Below are 25110 nucleotides of genomic sequence, written 5' to 3'. Positions count from 1 at the left end.
TTAACTGATAAGACTACAGTTCTTTGTAACTGAGAGCTTTTAAAGGTGAGTTGTATACACACTGAGACTAAGTGGTTGATACTAAGGGATGAATGTATGGAGCTGTATTTTGCATTTCATGTGAACAAGTGGAACTCTTCTTAGATGCATGTATTGGTGTAGTGGGATGTGAAGTGGGAAGAATACTCAGTTAAATCAAAATAAGTGATACCCAGTATGTGCACGAACAGTTTTCATTTGTAATTGTATGAAAATATCAATACATGCCATTAAAATTAATATTTATGTAGTCTGTAATGGGAAAGATTATTTCTGCTGTATAGTAAACTAGGTTGAAGATTGTAAAACAAAACACAAAATATAGGAGCAAACACGAGGAAATCTGCAGATGCTGGAAATGCAAACAACACACAAAATGTTAGCCTGGCCTGCTGTGTTCCACCAGCATTTTGTGTGTGTTGTTCACAAAATATTGGAAATACTCAGAAGGTTAGGTAGCATCTCTGGGGAAAGGAAATGGGTTAATGAGTCATCCTTAATTAGAACTGGAAATGAGGATGTTTTGTTGCAGAGAGGTGGTGAGAACAGAGAGTATTTGTGATAGAATGCTGACTAAACTTAATACAATAATTACCTAAAACTGGCTACGAAAGAAAAGAAGAAAATGCTAAATAGAAACGATGGTTGAGTCACATCTTTGGATAGAAGAAAAGGGTGGTTATTTGAAATTGATAAACTTAGTATTAAGTCCTGAAGACTGCCACATTTGCATATGGAGAAGAGGGCCATTACTTGTGCCTACTTGGAGCATCGTTGAAGAAGTGTAGGTTACTAGAAATCAAGAGGCCAGAGTGGGGGTGAGACAAAGAATTAAAATGATAGGTTGATTGTAAGCTTGGATACTCTTGTGGATCAAGCAGAGATGTTTTTCAAAGCGTTTGTCTAGTCTATATTTGGTCTGTCCACAGTAGAGGAAACTGCATGTCATTAGACTAGAAGACGTGCAAATTCATTATTTCTTCAAGTGGAAGGACCATTTAGGTCTCTGGAGGGTGATTGTTGGTGATATTAAAGGAAAGTGATGTATTTCGTCCTGTTTGTTACATAGAATAGAGGAAGGGCGTGTTTAGCGATGGAAGAAGGGATGAAGGATCCATGGAGGATCTAAGCTCTTGGAAAACTGAAAGGGGAGGGGAATATATATCTGTTTATGAAATCTTGTATAAAGTGATGGAAATTCTGAAGATGTCATTGAAGTTGTGGTTGTTAGAATGAAAAATGGGGACAAGGCGAACCCAATCCTTGGTCTATGTGTGTGAGCAAGTGCAGGAAATAGACAAGGTGTGATTGAGAGTCTGGCCATCTGTGTTGGAGGGGAAGCTATGGTTAATGTGAAAGGAAGAAATCTTAAGGACATTAGAGTGGAAAGAATCATTGTGGGTGAAATGGAACTCTTACAGCAGGGTGGCTGTAAAGATGGGAGTCGTTGGCTTATAATAGATATCGGTCACAACCTACTGGGAATGAGGTGGAAATGTCAAGAGAGGGGGGAAAATTAGAATTATAGCATATGAAAGTGGCTGCAGGCTGCAGTATGGCAACAAAGGTAAGAAAATTTTGATTATGAGTACAGAAAGAACCACGAGTACAGTGATTAATGTAAGAGAAATGAAAAGTAAGATCTCAGTAACTCTTGCTTTCCAGAGTACTCAGGAACTCTATTATCTAGCACTTAAAAAAAAGTCCCCTCAAGATTAAATATCTGATTGAAAGCGCTTGCATGTTAATTGTGGATTGCTACCATCCTTGCCCACTTGCTAAATTTCCTGGTGTCACTCTGCATAAGTTTGCTTTCAGTAGGATGGGTAATAGCTTGCTGCATATCTCTATCTTTGGCTGTGAATGCTCAAAGCAACTAAAATAAATTTTAATCTCCATCCACTGCACGCAATATTTTGAAATTTTAAATATAAACTTAATTAAAAATTTGAGAAGCTGCTGGGGAAAGGTTCTTTACTTACGTCTATCCTTAAACAAAAATATCACTATCATTTTCCTTCACTCTTTTGTCCGTTCCCCTTTTCTGCTTTTTCAGGGTCATGGACTTTCTTTGTGATTTTACTCAATTTACATTGTTTTCCTGTTATCTAGTTTTGTTTGCCACTGAGCAGGTATATTTTTTTAAATCTTTTTTACAATCAGTTTGAATATTTTTTCAGTAATTTGTATTCTTGTTGTGCAATGTAAATTTGATACTACCTCTTGAAAATTTTAAGTCTTTTATGTAACTTGTGTAATGAGTATTGCTGATTTTGTTTTGTATAAAATTTGTTTCTAATAAAAGTAATTATTTCAAGTTAATTACTATCATTTTTCTTTGTATTAGATTTATTTGTTTATGTACTTGCCGTGATACTTATACTCATATTAATTATTATGAATTGTTATGGCCATTATGAACATACTTAAGTTTTGATGCTGTAAGTATCGATCATTTAAGTTGCTCATAATTCTGTTCTGTTTTCATGCAATTATAGCTTTGTTTTTGACCTTCCCTTGCAGCCAAATCCATCAAATAAACTAGCAATAATACATATTTTGGGTCTGTTGTCCAATTTGTTTACCACATTGGATATCAGTCACCATGACGATGAGCCTGAAGGCAGTGAAGCAAAGAAAAAACCCACCTTGCAAGGACCTAACCCAGTAAGTACTAGCAGTGGTACTAACATGGGATTCTCATGACTTGATCTTACTCTTTTTAGAAAAAAGAATGCTGTTTATGTAAACAGGGACTTGTTTGTGGGGAATTTTGTGTTTTATAAATTCAATCTAAGATTCAAAATAAACTACAAACTGTGATGATTTCCCCACAGGTTGTGGTGGTTCTCCAACAAGTCTTCCAACTGATACAGAAAGTGCTGTCTAAATGGCTGAATGATGCTCAGGTTGTTGAGGTAAGATAAATCACGTAGAGTAATGTTAGTTCTGTGATTTGTTTTCAATGTTGTCTTAAGACTCATGTTTTTGTATATACATAATGGCTTTTAAAAGGAAAGGACATATCAGTCAGCTGTGTTTCTAAGCCTTTAGTTTTTCTGTACCTCAGATAATTTTCAGTGTTTGGTTGTTATGTTTCCAAGTCATGTTAGTGCATCAGCACAAAATGTAATTTGAATTTGTATTTATATTTTTTTGGTTTGTTGGAGTAGCAGTTTACATTTTTGTAGCACCTTTTTGCATTCAAAATATTTTTGGTATAATCAGTCAAAATGCATGTCAGATAAAGGACATTGGAAGAGTGACCATCTTTGGTCAAAGTGTGAAGAAGAAAAGTTGAATTGGAATTGGTTTATTGTTGTCATATGTATTGAAGCACAGTGCTTTTTGTGTACAGATGATACAGATCAAACATTACATGGTGCATTGAGCTAGTACAATGTACCATAATAAAAGAATGGCAAATGATACCTATTAGCTACAGACAAAGTGCAGAGCAGGTAAACCATCTAATTGTTCTAGAGAATCATTCAATAGTCTTACAACAGTGGGATGGAAGGTGTCCTTGAGCTTCCTGGTACATGGTTTCAGGCTTTTGTATCCTCTGCCCAATGGATTTGGGAGAAAAGAGCATGTCTGGCATGGGTGGGTCAGTACAGCTGTGTGCTGTACTGAGGCAACAAGAATAAACAGAGTCTACGGAGGTGTGGCTGGTTTCTGTGATGCGTTGAGCTGCGTCCACAACTCTGCAGTTCCTTGTGGTCATGTGCAGAGCAGCAGCTGTACCAAGCCATGATGCATCCATATAGGACTCCTTGTGTGTAGCGATTTAAAAATTGGTAAGGGTCAATAGGGACATGCCAAATTTCTTTAACTCCCTGAGGAAATTGGAGCATTGCTGAACTTTCTTGGCTGTTGCATCTTGGTGGTTGGGCCAGGGCAGACTATCAATGATGTTCACTCCTAGGAACTTGAAAGGAAAGTGAGAGACTTCATGGCTAGATATCTTAAACCATGACTTCCATGAGGAGGTGGGGAATTACATTGTGCTGTATGAGTACAGCATGAAGTTCAGGATTTGTACGGATGGAGGAGAATGTAGGTATAGAGTCACACTTTTGATTGCTTGTCCACACGTCGCTTTCGTTCTCCAAATGGTTTTCTATTTTACTTTCTAGTATGGGACTTTAATTTGCATGAACCACTTGGTTACTGCAGGTTAACTTTAATGTTGATCTCTCAGAATTACCTTAAAAGGAAGATGGTATGCAGTGATGAGCTAGTTTCCTGGTAACAGTCAATATTAAATTACTACTTGTCAACTTTGGTGTTGTTTGTTTATCTGCATTTACTGTAGCTATAGCATTAGTTGGTATATATGTTTGCCAAATTAAATCACTTTTAAAATTATTTGGTGGCAAAATTCTTTTTAAACTATTAAAATCATTTGCCGTTTCTACATATGAAAAATCAAACTCTCCGGATATGGTATAAACATTACATTGTTGATTATTTCTTGCTTAGTCAAGACAGTCATTCACTTTACTTTTTCCGCTTTGTTGGCATGGAAGATTATGATACATAGATGCTTTTAGTTCTAAGGACATAGAACTGTTGGCCTGCAGAAGTCAGAATTGAAGCTATTTCTTATATATGGCTTAATTTTGAGGATGGATGCTGACGGTGGAAATTTCCAGACAGTATTAAATTGAAAAATGTTCAGGTAAAAGGACTAGAAAACAACTCTAGGGAACCTTGGCTGGTCAGATAGAAAACAGATGAAATTTAATGCAGAGGAATGCGAGGAGGAAGACAAATATGGAACTGATACAATACGTAGTAAAACCTCCCAGCTATGCGAAGTTGGAGAAGATCTTAAAAACCTCACTCTGCATAAAGCTCTAGATTGTTTAGAATGGTGTTCTACATTTTAGCTAATGTTACTCATCAATGACTTAAAGTGAAGTTAGAATTTGACCTCTGACATTTTATCCTCTGCTGGATCCACACCTTCAACCGCCGGTTCTTCACCTTCCTCGTATCCAGTAAGGATCAGAAGATTGTCCCTCTCCAGACAATAGATTCTACCAGCCTCACACTTCAATCTCAGCTGCCTCCTGTTCTGCCCTCGATTACTTTGGACTCCCCCAGATTACAGATCTCGCTGAATCCTTCCCTGACCCCCACAGCTCTGAGCACCCCCAGACCAGTGACACCACTATTGCCAACACCAGTTTCAATGATCTCAGGATTTCACTACCATCAATGCCGGTTCCTTCGACCCCAGACACCTTCAGACTGCTAATTGTACAGCCTCTAGCTCCGGCTCCAGCCTGCTTCAGCAAGTATTCCACACCCTGTGCTGAAGTCTTCTCCTACCTTCAACTCTCTTCCTCTTCTTAGACACCCTGCTCTGGTTCTTTTCATCTTATATTGCCAATGAGACATAAACTGTCTCGACTTCAGCACTCCTCTCTCCTCCTCCATTCTTACTCCCACTGAGCATTCTGCCATCCACTCTCTCCGCACCAGTCCCAACCTTACCATCAAACCTGCAGACAAAGGGGGTGCTGTTGTAATGTGGTGCAGTGACCTCTCCCTTGCTAAGGCCAGGCAACAACTCTCAGATACCTCCTCATTCCTACGCCTTGAAGAGGACCCCACTCCGGACTATCAGAAAACCTGTCTCTGACACCATCACTGACCTCATCAACTCTGGAGAACTCTCATCTACTGCCACCAAACTCATAGTTCCCTTACCCCACACTGTTTGCTTCTACCTCCCATCCAAAATCTACAAACCTGACTATCTGGGTAGGCTTATTGTCTCTGCATGCTCTTGCCCCACTGAACTCATGTCCTCATATCTCAATTCCATTCTATCCCCCTCCATTCAGTCCCTTCCCACCTACATCAGCGACACTTCTCATGCCCTTGATTGTCCAAATAACTTTCAATTCCCTGAACCTGACCACCTCATCTTCACCATGGATGTTCAGTCACTATACACTTCTATCACCCATCAAGGAGTCCTCAAAGCTCTCTGCTTCTTTCTTGACAAAAGAACCAACCTATCTCCCTTCTCCACTACCTTCCTCTGTTTAGCAGACTTGGTCCTCATCCTCAACAATTTTTCCTTTAGTATCTCCCACTTTCTCCAAAATTGAGGGGTAGCCATAGGCACTTGCATGGTCCCTAGCTATACCAGCCTCTTCATTAGCTATGTAGAACAGACAATGTTCGAAGCCTTCCCTGGTTATACTCCCCAACCCCTTCCTCCACTACATTGATGATTGCACTGAAGCTGCTTCATGCACTCATGCTGAACTCATCAATTTTATTAACTTTGCTTCTAACTTCCACCCTGTCCTTAAATTCACTTGATCCATCTCTGATACCTCCCTCCGCTTTCTCAACTCTTTGTCTCCATCTCTGGAGCGAAAGTGTCAACTGACATATTTTATAAACCTACAGTTTATTGCAGTTTATTCCCACAGTTATCTCAGCTATAGCTCTACCCGTCCTCTCTTTCATGTACATCCGTGCTCACCCTATCTTCCTGCCATTTTTATAGTGATAAGAGTTCCTCTTGTCCTTACTTACACCATCAGCCTCCGCATACAGTACACTATCCTCCACAAATTCAGCCACCTCCAAAGGGATTCAACCACTAAGTACAAACCCCATTTCCAGAAAAGTTGGGATATTTTCCAAAATGCAATAAAAACAAAAATCTGTGATATGTTAATTCACGTGAACCTTTTATTTAACTGACAAAAGTACAAAGAAAAGATTTTCAATAGTTTTACTGACCAACTTAATTGTATTCTGTAAATATACACAAATTTAGAATTTGATTGCTGCAACACACTCAACAAAAGTTGGGACAGAGTTAAAATAAGATTGAAAAGTGCACAGAGTATTCAAGTAACACCGGTTTGGAAGACTACATATTAAGCAGGCTAATTGGTAGCAGGTGAGGTATCATGACTGGGTATAAAAGTAACGTCCATCAAAGGCTCAGTCTTTGCAAGCAAGGATGGGTCATGGCTCACCCCTTTGTGCCAAAATTCATGAGAGAATTGTTAGTCAGTTCAAAAGGAACATTTCCTAACGCAAGATAGCAGAGAATTTAGGTCTTTCAACATCTACATAATATTGTGAAAAGATTCAGAGAATTCAGAGACATGTCAATGTGTAAAGGGCAAGGTCGGAAACCACTGTTGAATGCGTGTGATCTTTGAGCCCTCAGGCGGCACTGCCTAAGAAACCATTATGCTACTGTGACAATTATAGCCACCTGGGCTGGGGAGTACTTCGGAAAACCATTGTCACTTAACACAGTCCGTCACTGCATCCAGAAATTCAACTTGAAACTGTATTACGCAAAGAGGAAGCCAGACATCAACTCTATGCAGAAACGCCGGCGAGTTCTATGGGCCTGAGCTCATCTCAGATGGACCAAAAGACTGTGGAACCGTGTGCTGTGGGCAGACGAGTCTACATTTCAACTAGTTTTTGGAAAAAACGGGCGTCGAGATCTCCATGCCAAAGATGAAAACGACCAACCTGATTGTTATCAGCGAAAGGTGCAAAAGCCAGCATCTGTGATGGTATGTGGGTGCATCAGTGCCCACGGCATGGGTGAGTTGCATGTATGTGAAGGTACCATTGACTCTGAGGCGTATATTAGGATTTTAGAGAGACATATGTTGCCATCAAGGCGACGTCTCTTCCTGGGATGTCCGTGCTTATTTCAGCAGGACAATGCCAGACCACATTCTGCACGGCTTTGTAGACATAGAGTGCGTGTGCTTGACTGGCCTGCTGCCAGTCCAGATCTCCTATTGAAAATGTATGACGCATCATGAAGAGGAGAATCGGACAACGGAGACCACGGACTGTTGAGCAGCTGAAGTCTTATATAAAGCAAGAATGGACAAAATTTCCAATTGCAAATCTACTACAATTAGTATCCTCAGTTCCAAAACGATTAAAGAAGTGTTATTAAAAGGAAAGTTGATGTAATACAATGGTAAACATGCCTCTGTCCCAACTTTTGTTGAGTGTGTTGCAGCCATCAAATTCTAAATTTGTGTACATTTACAAAATAAAATTAAGTTGGTCAGTAAAACTATTGAAAATCTTTTCTTGGTACTTTTGTCAGTTAAGGAAAGGTTCATGTGAATTAACATATCACAGATTTTTGTTCTTATTGCATTTTGGAAAATATCCCATCTTTTCTGGAAATTGGGTTTGTATATGTTTACCTCACCCCACCTGCCTGCTTTCAACAGGAATTGCTCCCTCCGCAATTCCCTTGTTCATTCGTCCCTCCCTCCTGGCACTTATCTCTGCAAGTGTCCCGTGCTACACCTGCCCATACTTCTCCTCCCTCATCTCCATTCATGGCCCCAGGCAGTCTTCCCACTGAGGCAACCCTTTACCTGTGAATCTGCTGGGCTTGTTTATGGTGTCTGGTGCTCCTGATGCAGCCTCCTCTACTTCGGTGAGACCTGTTGTAAATTGAGGGACCACTTCATTGAGCACCTCAGCACCATTCGCCACAAGCGGTACTTCCCGGTGGCTAAACATTGTAACTCCAATTCCCGTTCCCGTCCATGGCCTCCTTTCGTGCCAGGATGAGGACAACACCTTGTCTGGGTAGCCTTCAGCCTGATGGCATAAATATTGGTATTTCCTTTCGGTATCAAAAAACACCCCCCCCCCCTCCTATGTTCCCCTTTCTTTTACCTGTTTTCACCTGCCTATTACTTCTGCCTGGATCCCCATCCCATTTCCTTTTTCCTATGACCCACTCTCCTCTCTTATCAGATTATTTCTTCTCCAGACCTTGATCTTTTCCACCCACCTGGTTTCACCTATCGGCTTCCAGCTAGCCTGTTTCCCCTCCCTTCCCCTCCCGACATTTTCCCCCTTCCTTCTCAGTCCTTAAGAAGGGTCTCGGCCCAAAATCGTCAACTATCTATTCGTTTCTATAGATGCTGCCCCAACTGCTGAGTTCCCACAGCATTTTGCGTGTGTATGTGTTGCTTTGAATTTGATAGTATAAAACTAGTATTGTACACAGTCTTTGTTCTCAGGGTGAGTATTGTAAATAAATGTGTCTAACACAGTAAAAGCGCAATACTAAACATTTCAATGAATGTTTGTTATAAGGGGGGATATGTTGGAGTAGAGTAAGTAATAAAGGTGAAAGAGAAGAATAATTAAGTAGAAGGCTACCAAGTGAACGAAGGCATCATACTTGCACAGAGGCATGTTTAAGACAAAAATAGATCAATATTTTACAAAAACCATTGTTTAATTTTTTTTTAAGGAAAGATCAGGGCTGTTAATAAGTGGCAAGTGCAGAGAATTAGTGTTGCTGGCAGGAGCTACTTGGCCTCCAGCCTACCAGATGTTGAAAGGACTAGATAAGGTGGATGTGGAGAGGATGTTTCCTCTGGTGGGGATATCCAGAACTGGAGGACACAGCCTCAAAATTGAGGGGTGACCTTTTAGAACAGAGGTAAGGAGGAATTTTTTTCAAGCCAAAGAGTGGTGAATCTTTGGAATGCACTGCCACAGGCTGTGGTGGAAGCCAAGTCCGTGGGTGCTTTCAGAGTGGAAATTGATAGGTTCCTGATTGGTTGGGGCATCAAGGGATATGGTGAGAGGGCTGGTATGTGGGGTTGAATGAGATCCGGGATCAGCCACGATGGACTGAATGACCTAATTCTGCTCCTATGTCTTGTGGCCTATTGTAAAGTTATTTTTTTCTACTATAGGATATGCTTGAATTTCACCACATTGACCATTGCAGATACACCCAAATGATCCATTGAATCCATTTGTAGAAAACTTTTTTCTCTGCAAGGTCTGTAAGTAATTCAAAGAATGATGACTACAGGTCTGCAAATCTAATGTCAGTATTAGGGAAATTATTGGAAAACATTATGAAAGACAGAAATCTGCACCTAGAAAGGCGGGGACTAATTTAAAGTGGTCACCAATGAGATTGAAATTTTTGATGAGCTGGCCAAATGTTTTAGCTCATGGAGTTGATGTGAACTACATGGACTTCATAAGGCCTGTGACAAGGTGGTCTTGTGTGGGGAAACTAGCAGTTCATGGAATCCATGGTAAATTAGCAAATTGGATGCAAAATTAGCTTTGTGATAGATGGGCATGGACATGGCAGGTTGAACAGCTGGTTTCTATGCACTGTGACTCTATAGGCATATAACAAGCAATTCATAACATGCTTTACAAATGTTATGAAACATATTTGAAAATCGATGATTACATTGTTACTCAGTAATTGAACTTCGATATTTATGAATGATACAGAAGGAAATGCTTTAAAACTGCCTACCACAAAACTTAAAATTCTCGTTGTATTCATGTACCTTTGTGGGCTTGACCCCATCTTGGTAACTTTCTCTGGGCATCTTGAAACCTCTATACATCTTACTCGCAATTTGTTCTGCCCTCTGACTTTATTTCATTGCCAGCATCCTGAGACTCTATTTCTTGCCCCTTTAGTTACAGCCCAGCATTCAATAATGACATGTCCATTGCTAATATTTTCTGTCCATTAACCAGTCCTCAGTCCATATTGCCACCAGAACAATTTCTCACTCATTGTCAGCAAGACCAAGGAGCTGATTATTGACATCAGAAGGAGGAAAATGGAGATCAATGAGCCAGTCCTTCTTGGAGGATCAGAGATGGAGAGGGTCAGCAACTTCAAATTCCTTGGTGTAATCATTTCAGGGGATCTGTCCTGGGTCCAGCACACAAGTGCCATTACGAAGAAAGCAAGGCAGTGCCTCAGCTTCCTTGGAATTTGTGAAAATGTATCATGTCATCTAAACCTTTGACAAACTTCTATAGATGTATGGGGGAGAGTATGTTGACAGGTTGCAACACATTTCGTTATGGAATCAGCAATGCCCTTGAATGGAAAATCCTCAAAAAGTAGTGGATATGGCCCAGTTCATCATGGGTAAAGCCCTTCCCACAATTGCATACATCTGCAGAGAGCACTGTCGCAAGAAAGCAGCGTCCATCATCAAGGACCCCTGTCATCCAGGCTGCGCTCTCTTCTCGCTGCTGCCATCAGGAAGGAGGTACAGGAGCCTCAAGACTCACACCACCAGTTTCGGGAACAATTATTACCCCTCAATCATCAGGCTCTTGAACCAGGGGATAGCTTCACTCACCCCATCATTGAACTGTTCCCACCACAACCTATGGACTCACTTTCAAGACCTGTACATCTCGTGTTCTCAATACTTATTGCCTATTTATTAATAATCATTATTATTTTCTTTTTTATTTTCACAGTTTGTTGTCTTTTGTACGTTGGTTGTTTGTCCTGTTGCGTGTGGTGATTGATTCTTGTTTCTTATATTTACTGTGAATGCCCACAAGAAAATGAATCTCAGGGTTGTATCTAGTTATATATAATACTTTGATAATAAATTTACTTTGAACTTTTGATCTTTGAATTGTGTTCAAATATGCCACATTATAGTCCACTAGATGCAGTGCTAAAATCTTAAAGAGATCTGTTAACGCAGGTTGTCCTTTTATAAATGATTAATTTTAAGTGTTCTCTCATATCTTTCCTACTAAAGTCAGGTAAATGTTCGTAGTTCTCAATTTTATCTCCCTTTCCTTTCTTAAAAAGAGATTTTATTTATTTTTCACTCTTCGCTCTAATATTGTATTTGCCCTGTTAGCTGGGAAAGTTTTCGGTTGGGTTTTTGCACTTTAAAGCGATATTTATTAGTTGTAAAATATTTATTCTTTAAAGAAAGCTTCTATGTGGCTTTGTTTGTCAAGATCTTTATTGTAATAAACATTCTAATTTGACCTTTGCTGTTTTAATAATTGAGGCTTTATCATTTTTTTAGGCTGTTTGCGCAATCTTCGAAAAGTCTGTGAAGACTCTTCTGGATGATTTTGCTCCGATGATCCCACAGCTTTCAGAAATGCTGGGTCAGATGTACAGTACTATTCCACAGGCATCTGCATTGGAACTAACACGCCAGGTAGAATCAATGCTTTTTTAAATAAAATAAGATCTTCTATTTAGCCTTTTTTCTTATTCTCTAGAATTAGAGAAACATTTAAGTTTTTTCTGATAAATACACTTTTCCATTCCTTTGGCTGATTGTCTGTGCCATATGAACAGGCAAATTTGTTTTGATTTTTTAAGTGAATTAACATGAGCATGTAATGAAATAACAAACCATAATGTGGACTAAAACAATTTTCAAGCTATAGCTTCAGTTTGTGGTTCATGCAGGTTCCAGAGGGGACAGAAGGAGTCATGAAAACCTGAAATATGAATTTTAAGCACCAGGCTCTTGAGTATACTTCTGTTGAATTCTTCTGGATTCACTACTGTTCAATACAAATTTTCACATCCAAAATATGGTGCTTCTTTGGTTCATCTGAAATACAGCCCAAAGTACTGAAAAAAGCAGAAAAAATATAAATGAACCAAATATCACTGATGAAATTTGATTAAATTGAACTGAATTTTTAAACTGAACCTTATGAGGAAAGATTGAGCTGGAGCGATTCTCTTTGGCGTGAAGGAGAATGCGAGGTCACTTGTTAAAGGTGTATTAAGATTATGAGAGGCATAGGTATGGACATCCAATGCCTTTCTCCCAGGGTGGCATTGGTCAATACCAGAGGGCATCTATTTTAGGTGAAAGGACTAAAACTTAGAGAAGTCGGAAGTAGGTGCCTGGAATTCTGCTATGTCCTGTGGTCTGTTGTGTGTGTATTCAGAGATGCTGTCCTACACACCACTATTGTAATGCATAGTTCATTTGAGTTACTGTTAGCTTGAACAAGTCTGGCCATTCTCCTCTAACCAATATGATTATATTCAAACAAAAAGATAACAGTTAACATATTAAAAACAAATTAAGGTGAAGATTTTCTGGTAAAATGTAACTTAACTTTCTCTTTGCTTTCTTAAACCAAACTGTACAATCTCCTTTGAGATCAGTAGAATGACAGCTCTTCTGGTATAGGATCCTACATTTAAAGCTCAATGTATCCCTGCAGTTTTCGCAGATACTGGTTGATCTGCTAATTTTTCCAGCAGTTTAATTTTTGTTCCAGATTCCAACAATTCCAGCCTTTTGTTTCTCAGTAAAATTTGTATCAGTAAACTGAATCTGTTGCCGTCTAGAATTTCTGCATTTGACAGTGGCTGAATGCTAATTGTTCTAACTGGAATCTCAGGTGGTAGCTTTTGAGTTGGAGGCCATTCACATTATTTCTGTTTTGATGTGCTATCTGAACCACTGAATATTTTCCACATTAACAATGATTTGTTTTTGCATAGTACAGACTTGGTGCAGGAACCTAACTGCCCTAAACTAGCATGTAAAGTATAATGACTTATTTCTACAGTAGTGTTTGTCATATCCTTTATAGAAATCTAAGTGTAGCATATAGATTAGTTCCCCTTATCAACAGCATATCTTTTTAAAAAAAAATCCTAATTTGTTCAAATGTAATTTGTGTCTTTTGCAAGTAGAATTCTTCACTCTCGTTTGAAGATGAATTTAGAACGCATGGTTAAGTAAGGCCATATATTAATCAAATAAGTGGATTGAATAAGCACTCAGAGCAGCATTTCTAAATGGCTTCAACCAACCATGGCAATGTCTGGAACCATTTCTAAATTGATTAAATTCTTTGTGGCTCCATGGGATAGTTATTTATTAACAGAATCATGGTTATTATCACTGACATATGTCATGAAACTTGTTGTTTTGTAGCAGCAGCACAGTGCAATACATTTAAAAATTACTATTTTAAACTAAATAGTGAAAAAGAGGAATAGTGAGGTAGTGTTCATGGGTTCATAGACCATTCATAAAACAGATGGGAGATGTAACTGTCCGGTTGTAACCTGTTGAATGTGGTTATTCATCTGTATCTTCTCAATGGTAGTAATAAGAAGAAGGCATATACAAGGTGGTGAGCATCCTTAATGATGAATGCTGCCTCTTTGAGGCATTGTCTTTTGAAGATGTCCTCAGTGGTGGGAAGGCTTATCCCAATAATAGACCAGACTGAGTCCACAACCCTCTGCAGCCTCTTTGATCCTGCACAATGGAGCCTCCATTTTAGGTGGTGATATAACCAGTCAGAATGCTCTCCAGCATACATTTGTAGAAATTTGCTAGAGTCTTTGATGACATATCAAATCTTTGTGATTTCATCAACTTGTTGGCCTAGAATGGATCCTCTGAGATATTAATGCCAGAAACTTGAAGCTGCTCAACTTTTCACCACTGACCCCTTAATGAGGACTGGTGTGTGTTCTCCAGACTTTGCTTTCCTGAATTCCACAATGAGTGCAAGGGTATTGTTGCAACACCTTTCAACCAACTGATCCATCTCTACGTCTTCCAATGCCATCTGAGATTCTGTCAACAACTGTGGTGTCATTGGCATATTTATAGATGGCGTTTGAGATGTGCTTAACCACGCAAGTCTTTAGAGAGAAAGGAGAGTGTGTAGTGGTCAAAGATACTTTTAGAAGGAATTATGAAGCCATGCCAGTGAAAAAACTGTTAAAAATAATTAGAAGTGTGCCGTTATCTTGGTGAGGCACCCATTGAATTGACATTCTTGATGCATTCTGTTCTACTCCAATCCCAATTTGCATAGCGTGCGGGATGTGCTCCAGATTAATATTTTCAAGGTCGCTGTTCATTAATGGTTTTTATTGAGTTTCTGTTTTCTGTTTGATCTAGCTCCTTTATTTTCCTTATGTGACTACAAATGTATTGTTTACTTGGGTTATTATCTTTTTCAGCTAGTGCACATATTTGCCACTGATTCAACTCATTTTGTCCCAGTAAAGGCTCTGTTCCTCCTTGTCACTTCTGTGACCCTCTCAATCTTCCAACAAGGTAGGTCATCATACTTTTAAATTTGAATCATCTTGACATACCTAATGTGTGCTGCTGTGTTTTTTTTTGCTCGTCTTTCAACCATAGTGATCATGCTGGTGGTTTTCTTGTATGTTTCCTGGTTTCGCTGCTATTCAGTGAGGTTTATGCAGCCACGTAAACCTCCCTGAATCTTAAAGTTACTTAATTAGCAATGAAAAATTACCATTTTACATATATGATGCAAAAATAAAATGTTTGATTCTCGTAAAATGACGTCTGTTTGTCTTGGATTTCCAATAAAACAACAGAATGTGGATGAGAAGATGATTTTCTGTTGGCAATTTCCATATGTGGTACATTAATGATTTGTGTACTCGCATGCACATGAAGAGAATGTTTGTATTCTTTCTGGGATGATTAAAGCACAAACCACTCTGAGCTATTATTCTTACAGTGATTGCTGTGCAGGTTGTGAAATGGGTTGCCTATGGATGAAGAGTTAAATCCAGCCTCCTCAAATGGCATATCAGCTTAGATAAACATTTGAAAAATATGTAAAATTTATTGATTTTTGGTAGGTATAGAAAACTCAAGATAATAAGATTGGAGTGGAGAAAACAGATGGAGTTTTATTTTGGCTTCATTTTTACCTAAAAACGACTGTCTTAATTTTTTAGGATATAGTTTACAGTGTAGGTGAGGGAAATTAGTAGATTTTAAAAAGGCATTTCAGACTCATTCTCATGGTATGTTATTAAGAGATCATAGTATTGGGATTAATGTAATAGCATGGTTAGAGGATTAGCTGAAGAGCAGAAAGTGAAACAGGGATAAGTGCCTAACTTTCATATTGGTAGAAGTTTACTGTTGGGTACCATAGAATTAATGCTAAGATGCTTTACTGTTTAGAATCTGGTATACTGATTTAAGGGACTGAATGTTATTTACTCAGTTTGTTGATAATGTAGAGTGTGGTAGGGAACTAAGCTGCAAGGAAGATGCAGAATGCCTGGGAAGATGCATGTACTTCCTTGAATAAACGAACATGAAGATAGAAGCTCAAGTGTAACATAGAATTGTGTTTTTATTTTTGCAGTTGGATAGAATATTGTAAATGGTGATAGTTTTTCAAATATTTGTTTTTACTGTTTTACCATTTGCATATCTATGAGCACAAAACACAAATACAAATATTTATTGTGGCAAATTGGATGTTGATTGTTATTGCATAGGCTATTGGGATAGTAGAATGAGGAAGTCTTGCAATAAATGTACAGAACTTGGAGACAAAACCTAGAGCCATCTATACAGATCTTATCTCTGAACCCAATGAAATATAAACGTAGTATAACAAAAGTTTGCCAGAGTGATTCCTGGAAAAATGGTGCCATCTAAATTATTGAAAGATCAAAAACAAAACAGTAAGCACGACATGTAGATCTGGAAGCCTTTAGCTGAACAATATTTTCAAAAAAGGAAGCATGTCCTGTAGACCCCAAAGTAGGTCAAGCATAATCAGCTGAGGATACTTAGAAGAAAGTTCAAATTTTCATATAGAACCATGAATTACCTTGGCATCAAAGCCATACTTGAGCAGAATTAAGTGCTGGATGTAGATTGAAAGGTCATAAATTTAACATAAATTTAAGGTCATAAATTTGACTTTTTTAAAGGATATATTGTACTTTGGTTCTATGTTTGTAATAAGTAACTTGCTTTTTTTGTAATAATTTGCATAGCTGTTAATAGTTTTTAATTGTCAGGAAACATAGGTTTGACTAGGGGCAAAATCACAACCCCAGGTTTGGCTTCTGTCAAAGACTGATAAGTATTTCAGAGCAAGGCCATCAAACTCCCTCCATTTGATGACGACTTGCCTTGCTGGACACTACAGGACCCATTAATCTAGTTAAAATATGTCAGTGCAGTTTAGAATGGCTATTGAGTGTAGTCATCTGGTTGGCAGATTGAATCTGACACAATTTGACCCATTCATTTTAGAAATTTAAAATACAAGGAATAGAAGTAAAAAAAAAACTCAGTCTGCAGACTCTGGAAATCTGAAATAAAATCAGAAAGTGCTTAAACACTCAGTAGTTCAAACAACATCTGTGGAAAGAGAAACAGCATTTGGAACTCTGATAAGATAATTAAGAAAAAAGAGTACTGCTAATGTATGGTTTAATAAGGTACTATTATAGAAAATTAAACTTATTTATTTTAAATTGTTTTTAGCAAAGTATTTTTTAAAAAATCTGAGTGAGGCTTTTCCTTAATTTTCTTTAAATCATAGGAACAGACATAGGCCAACAGACATATAATGAGTGTATAATCCATTCACTATTTGATGGCTATATATACCTGTAATTTCTCTGTTCCTCATTTCTTAATGCTTTTGGCTGCATTAAATTAACAATGTTTGATTTCTAAAATTAACATCAATGGCCAACTTGTTCAGAACACCTATCTCCTATTTATTTTAATCTTATTCCACTAACATTTGATCTTCTGATTTCCTTCCTGGCCCCTGTGAAACTTCTATTATCAATGGTCTTTCAATTTTATCTTTATTTGTTTCACATTTGCCATCCATTCTATCCTATTCCATTTGCAGCTTTATTTCAAATTCTCTCATCAGATTTCTGCCCTTGCTGCAGAACTTTTCAGTCATTAATCATTTACACAAGTGTTATGCTTTATAACAATGATCATTATGCATTATCCTTTACAACCTTCCTTGCCTGCCTATATTATTATTAAAAAAATCAGGTTTTAAATGTTTGAACAATTATTTAGTGTCACATTACTTGTGGTTTTTGAAGTTTAGCGCATTATATTGGATTTAAATGTTCTGGATTTTCATGATTGAATGTAGGGAACTCTGTGCATGTGTCTGGGCAAACTAATTGCATCAGAGAAGCTAAAACACTCATTGAGAGTTGAATCCTACCAGTTAAACATGTTTGTAGGTTGCAGTTTTCCTCTTTGTTTGCCAAGAAGATAAACCCTGTGCGTTATTTTGCTTCTATTTAAAAGTTTGAGATCAATGGAAACTGTTGCTTCTCTGAAATGCCAATCTATTTAGTTTGTTTGGCATAGGTATTTACTACAGTCTGTTGAAATATCCAAAATCACTTTTAACGCAATTGTAATAAATATTTAATGCACTGTAAGTATTTTTCAGCAAGAAGCTCTAGGTACTCTAAATCTGAAGGACAGGTAACATCTACGGAGAGAGAACAGTTAACATTTCAGGATGGTGACTTACTATCAAGAATCTTTTGCCAAATTGATGAGAGGAAGTCAGACTAGTAGATTAACTCCTGTTTTACACTGCATAAATACACCCAATCTGAATACTTCCAGAATTTTCTGACTCGAATATCAATATTATAGTATCTAGAACAAATGTGGAGAGTAAGTTTTTAAAATCTTTTCCCAGGGTGCTTTACTTTTAAGGTAATCAATGGTTAATTTGAAATGGTGAAAATGATTGCACGTCTCCCTTGGTTTCCTTACTCTATTTCTTTATCAACATGTGGTGTTCAGGAGGTTTAAAGCTGGCCTTCGCTTCTGGTCTTATCTGTTGCTAGTAGTAGAGCTTCCAGTGACAAGATGGAAATGCTCATCTTGCTGCTCTTTTACACTACTTTCAGATTTTCTTATGCTTTTGAGAAGTGTATGATAATAAGGTGTGTCTGTTCACATTTTTCAAAAAATATTTGTGATATTACTACTACAATAATAGTACCAGATGCAGGGGCTCAGCATTTAATTGGTAACCAGTTTGTTGCTCCAGAGTTAACAGTTCTGTCCTTGTTAGTTCCCTGGAGTTTGATCTGTCTCCAGGAGCTTGAGGCTTAGTTCCCAATATAAGTTTTCCAGATTATTTGGATGAGTGATTTGTGTTCAGCACACAGCCAAATGTCTGGTCTACCAGAGAACCATAGGATTTGTGCATTGGAAAAATTGTAACCTCCATGGTATGATTTCATGAATGTAATTTTTTTTAGTATTTGCTACAGAATTTGTATAATTATTAATTTATTAAATTGTGAAAGTTAGTAATTTTCTTGCCTAGGCCACGATATGTAGATGGCAATCACATTTTCGTTGCCATCTTTGCTAAAATCAGGTTATTCAGTATAGAGGAACTGTAATTTTCTGTCCTAGGTGGTAGTTTAGAATATTTAGTCATGGAAAAAAATAGCACATATTCTATATGAATATGTTGGTGCCGCCTGTGTGTCTGTTATGTCTTTGTGAACCTTTGCCTGTGAATGAATTGGAGGGTTGAAGGCTCAATCACACTCCAAAGAAATGAGCCTATTATCAAGTTTGAGATGGAGTGTTCAGCTGTTGGAGGTGCCATCTTTCAGGGACCCTATTCGATCTTGGCCAATAATTATCTCTCTGCCAGTAGTATTAAAATAAGTCCATCTGGTGTTCATTACATTTTGTTTGCTGAAGCTTGTTGTGGCTGTGTTTCTTACCTGACCACTGTGATTGCAATTCAAAAATACTTTGGCTGAAAAGCACTTTAGGATGTCCTGGAAGGCTTGGTAGAAGATTTATTTCGTAATGTTATCAGTTAGCAACATACGGAATTTGTGATGTAGAAATGTGGTTCTTTTTTTTGGCATGTGATGCCATAGTGAGTAATAATGTTGTTAGATTAGTAATTGGGAACACTGGGTTAATAATCTTGAAAATATTTGTTCTAATTTGCAGTAGCAATTTTAGCATTTGAATGCAACTGATGTGAAGCTGTCAGATTGTCACAAATAATCTCAGTCACACACACAAAATGCTGGAGGAACTCATTAGGCCAGACTGCGTCTATGGAAAAAAGTTCTGGGCCGAAATGTTGACTGTACTTTTTTCCATAGATGCTGCTTGGCCTGTTGAGTTCCTCCAGCAATTTGTGTGTGTTGCTGGGATTTCCAGCATCCACAAATTTTCTCTTGTTTGTGATTTGACAAATAATCTGACATTTTATTATTTGATAAATTAATTTTTATTGTCCAAGTATGCATGTACAATACAACTCGTGACATTTGTCTACTCCAGACAGACATGAAATAGAGAAAGACCATGGATGTTGATGAAGGAAAAGACATCAATTCCCTCACCAACCACCCCGCATGAAAAAGAAAAGAAACAAAACTCCCAGACCCCAAAATTCCCCCTTCCCTGCAGCAACAAACAGCCACAATAACAATTACCGACCCTCTACACATAACAATCCCTGACCCCCTCAGTCGCAGAAAAGAACAGTGACAGTAGCACCAAACCCCCAACCCCTCCCCCTTACATACAATAATTAACAGATCACAGGAAAGAAAGCACTGAAAAAACTGAAGGAAACCAATATAAATTACAGTCCAATAATAACAATAAATCTCAGAATATATCTTCTGACAGCTGCATTAACTCCTGCTGCACAGCAATGTTCCCTTTATGTTGCCTTTGGAAATGGTTTAACAAATCAGGTATTCACATCAAACACCATGTAATGTTAGACTTGGTCTCAGGGTAACAACAGACAGTTGGGGCATGAGAATGTGGTGATTGTGATCAATTGAATGGAACATCTGAGGCTTTGGCAGAGATCAAAATGATTATGCCGAAGTTGTTTTAATTAATAATTTAGTATTAAAGAACTATGATGTAGAATGGAGTCAGGAGCATGAATCCACAGTTTAGGCAGCAACTTAAACAAGCAGGGTGTGATTCCATACCTGACCTCCCCCCCCCCCCCATCCCCCACCAAAAAAGTGCTTATGATTCCTAGTGGTGCATTTTATATAGTATTTTGAAGAATTTACCTTTTTAAAAAATTCTCATCCTTTGTTTATCTGTGATTTTAGAACATTTTTTGACATCTAAACATGACTTATTGCATCCCATTAAACTTCCTGCTAATGATAGTATAATTATTTGCATTTGTACATTTTCTGGTCAAACCCTGCAGATTACTGATGTGTTATAGTATTCTTGGTTCTTGAAGAAATGTCACTCAGGGTGTGTGCTGCGAGGCCAGGACCCTCTGACTACTCTGCTAGGGAACCAATACTGATTCTTGCCTGCCACTGGCATTCTTGCACCAGTCAGTTATCCATGGCTTTGGAGAGGATGCCCATGAAAGTATTGGGTGCGCAGAGTGAATGTTTCAGCTGCTCATTAATGAAATACATGACCCTGGGTTGTAGCATATCTTGCGCAGTTAGTACTGGTCGTAACTGGCAACTAACTGCATTGTCCATGTGTTGGCATTCCTTTCTTAATGGTAATAAGCTCAATGACCAGTGAGCACTGTCGAAATTACTTCTGAAATCTGGGAGCCGGGAAAGGGTTGTGCAGCTAAACGGAAAAGACAACAGCTTCCATCCAATCCAATATAAGGCGATGAGAGAATCGAAAGTTTCAGGTGGACAGTCAATACATGGAGCGGGTATTTGCAGTCCCCAGCACTGGTTTATTAGTCGTATGTCTAAGATGAGTAACCTGAGCACTTGTCCCAGGCATTGCTGGAGCACTGGCCGGGGGGAGGGGGGGGGAAGAGAGAGAGAGAGAGAGAGAGAGAGAGAGAGAGAGAGAGAGAGTGTGTGTGTGTGTGTCTTCATGTAATGGATGATTTTCTGACTTGGCAACTGTACTAATGTCTTCCATAAGAAATTCTGTGTTGAAGCATCTAAGAAGAATATATTGTACCAGAACTGTGTAGTATCTTGTTAATTGATTTCTTTTAAAGGCTGCAGTGTGCTGAATGCTGTTAGATCACAATAATATGAACGGAAAAATAATATAACATGATAGGGTCTCAGTATATTTAAGGATTGGAGTAACTTGTATAAGCAAAATTAAGATATAAAGTTCTATACTAACAAGTATTATTATTATACTTCCTACATTTTAAAGACTATTATTTGCATGACTTCACACACAAAATGCTGGAGGAACTCAGCAGGCCAGGCAGCATCTATGGGGGGAAAAAAAAGTACAGTTGATGTTTCAAGCTAAAACTCTGCCCAAAACGTCAACTTTTCTTTCTTCCATAGATGCTGCCTGGCCTGTTGAGCTCCTCCAGCATTTTGTGTGTGTTGCTTGGATTTCCAGCATCTGTAGATTTTCTCTTGTTTGTTATTTGCATGACTTCGAAGTCTTTCAGAAATTCTGTGTGACAGTGACCAACAGCTACTGAATTTGTTGGACCTTGGCTGGTATTAGAAAAAAGAAATTAGTTCATAGGAGATGTGTAACTTTTTTAAAGTTTAAAAGTGAATTTTGGATGTTATCTGTCTGGATCAGGGACATACCAACAGAAATTAAAACTTTAAATTTTTAAGATGTCTGTGAATTTTGTGATGTCAAAATCTTCAAAAAAAGAAGTGTTTTTCTAACATTTTCAATAGTGCAGACCTTTTTCCAAAAAAAGTCAGGTCAGACATCCCTAAGTGATAATAACATTTTAGGTTACAGAATTACAAACTTTTCCTCTTCAATCCAAAAATACGTATTGCACAGTCTATTAGAATTTCTGTTAAGTTTCCAGTTCTTTGAAAATTGCCTTGGGTTCTTGACAAAAAGCACATTTTTGATCGGTTATCTCTATACCTGGGTTTCAATCTTCTTTGCTGTTTATTTATTTTGGGTTCTGAAGTTTCATATTTCTGTACATTCTTTTGTTTAACTGCTTTAAGCTATTCATTGTACCCCCTCACTGTAACTGTTATGTAGAGTTCATGAGACAATAAGAATATTGATTTGTTGTTTGTATATTATTTCTTAAGTTACATCTTATTATATTTTAGGACCCAGGGATCATCCTGATATTGTTGATTCATTTATGCAACTCCTGGCACAGGTGTGTTTTTGTTTCTTATTTCATTCACTTTCTTTTTTTTGTTTAATTAAACCTGAAATCAGCTTTTTTTTTTGTTTACAAGCTTGCAGAAATAAATTGTAGGTTAATTTGAGGTTCTTAAGGCATGTTGAATGACTGAACGCAGCTGTTTTGTGGATTTGTAGTAGTCGGCATTGGGAGCAGTTTTGATCACTGTTCTTCACTGACAGAAAAGGTATCTTACATCAGCAGTCAGACCACTTTGTGAATTCCATGTCAAGATTTGGCGTGGTTTCATAATGTTTTGTGCTGTTTGTATTTCATAGCCAGATGGAGTTTAAGCATGTGCCAAGTGACTAAAAGGTCATGAGGAAGTATTGGAAAGGACATTATGGACGAGATCTAAACTGAATTAGTTTATGACCTTGTGCAGCTAAACTATTCATGCAACAGTGTGGACAGCGGTATTGCTTGGGGGGTTGTATTTACTACACCCATGAGTTAATTGTGTCCTTCAGAGTAATAATACTATTGAATATCAAACCAATCTGCCATGAAGATCACAGTACTTTCAGAATATTGTTGTTTCTTTCATATATATACACAATTCACTTGTGCCTGATTGTTATTGGTCATATATTCTACACTGAAGTCAGGGATGGCTTCATCAACTATTCTCTCAAACATTGATGACCTGTGATGTATTTCCATTTATGTGAAATTCCTGTTTATTTATCATTCATATTATGTACTATGTCATAAAATATTTTGAAATTTGTAATTCCACTTCAATTTTATTTTGGGGAATAATTCTGATCTTTTTATTTTCTTCCAGCTCATTTGTTACACTGTGCATAGTCCCTATCATAAACAAAGATTTCACTCCTTTCCTGTGCAGAAATGTGTCCCTAGATTGGATTGATTTGAGGACATGCTCCACAGGGCATCAAAGACAAGAGTTCAATATTATCACTGCCAGGCTTTAGTAGCATGGCTCTCTAGTGCACTGCCAAGCTACCTGTGTGGAAACTGAGGCACCCAATGAAGAGCATTCTCAATATTGAGGATTTGGTAGTAACCTGGAGTTATTGCCAATTTATGAATGATTTAATGAAGCTTTGTATCTAATTCTTAGGCTCTCAAAAGGAAGCCAGATTTATTTTTAGCAGAGAACTGTGATGTGAAGGCATTGTTTCAGTGTGGTAAGTAACAAAAGTGTCTAGTACTAGCTTCATAGTTCTTAAGCTTTTAAATTTCTGTTTATACTGTTAGTGTTGTTGAATAAGGTTAAACTTAAGAAACCAAATTTTAACAAAAGTGGAATGTCCTTCTGTATATATAATGTTGACATTGTGTTCTCTTTATTTCTCCAAAATGCTTTTTATTGTTTTGCATGTCTATGAGTGAAGCTTTCCAGAGTTCCCACTGGCTTTTCAGACATCTCGAAGGAATAACTTGGAAATTATTATCTCTTTAAATTATTAACCATTTATTGGATATGCACATTAAAAGTAGTTTTAAACAATGTGATTTTAAAGTAACAAGATGACATGACAAGCTGACCAGTGATTTATAAATTTAATATATCCTTACTCATAAGAATGATTTAATTTTCTCCTATTTTCGTATAACATTCTTTTCCACTTGCTTTCTTTCTCCTCCAGAAATGGTTTTGCTAGTATTTCTGTGAATTTCCACTTGTAGACTGGTTCAGTAATCTCTGTGAGGGCAACATTCAGAACTTTGAAAGCTAAGATGCCTTCCTAGAGAAAGAAAAGATAGTACCCAACCCCTCTTTCAAAGTGGAGGGGTGGTAAAACGATGCTTTAAGCAGCAGTGTGCTAAAGACTTCCCAAAGGTGTTGCTATAACTAAAAAAAACACTTTAAAAGTTAATATAGAAAATTAAACATGTTAAATTGCTCAGTGGTGTGAAAAGGGTTGAAGTTGTATTGTGCTGGTGTCAGGTTTCACTTCCAGACACCAGCACATTTTGTTTCAGTATATTAAAGAACTAGTCACATTGATAAAGTAATTTAAATGTCCAGGTGAAATAAAATATTCTTTAGACCACGAGGAAAGCTGCAGACCTCTATTGATAAAGTGATGGAACTGGATTGATGAGTGATGTCTGGAAGGATTTAAGATTAGGTTTATTTGTCACATGTACGTTGAAACATCAAATCAACAAGGCATGCACACAACTCACTAAAACTAACTAGTACATCTTTGGAATGTGGGGAGAAGCCATAGCCATAGCACCCATAGCACATGGTCTTACAGCTAGTGCTGTAAACTGAAGAGCTAGCAATCAGAAATGAAA

The 25110-nt window shown here is 37.8% G+C and overlaps 1 protein-coding gene across 1 annotated transcript in view; it reads left to right on the top strand.

Annotated features, from left to right (window-relative positions):
- Positions 1-25110, top strand: part of ipo13b (importin 13b) — a 132443-nt gene that overhangs the window by 80883 nt on the left and 26450 nt on the right. The window contains exons 11-16 of the mRNA XM_059984219.1: positions 2563-2706; positions 2877-2957; positions 11925-12062; positions 14864-14960; positions 22757-22809; positions 23924-23990. Of these exons, the coding sequence (XP_059840202.1) occupies positions 2563-2706; positions 2877-2957; positions 11925-12062; positions 14864-14960; positions 22757-22809; positions 23924-23990 (580 nt within the window). The remainder of the gene's footprint in view (positions 1-2562; positions 2707-2876; positions 2958-11924; positions 12063-14863; positions 14961-22756; positions 22810-23923; positions 23991-25110) is intronic.

The sequence above is a fragment of the Hypanus sabinus genome, chromosome 11 (genome assembly GCF_030144855.1).
Source record: "Hypanus sabinus isolate sHypSab1 chromosome 11, sHypSab1.hap1, whole genome shotgun sequence".
Lineage (NCBI taxonomy): Eukaryota > Metazoa > Chordata > Chondrichthyes > Myliobatiformes > Dasyatidae > Hypanus > Hypanus sabinus.
The sequence above is the reverse complement of the archived record's forward strand: the minus strand, read 5'-3'. Positions and strand labels throughout refer to the sequence as shown.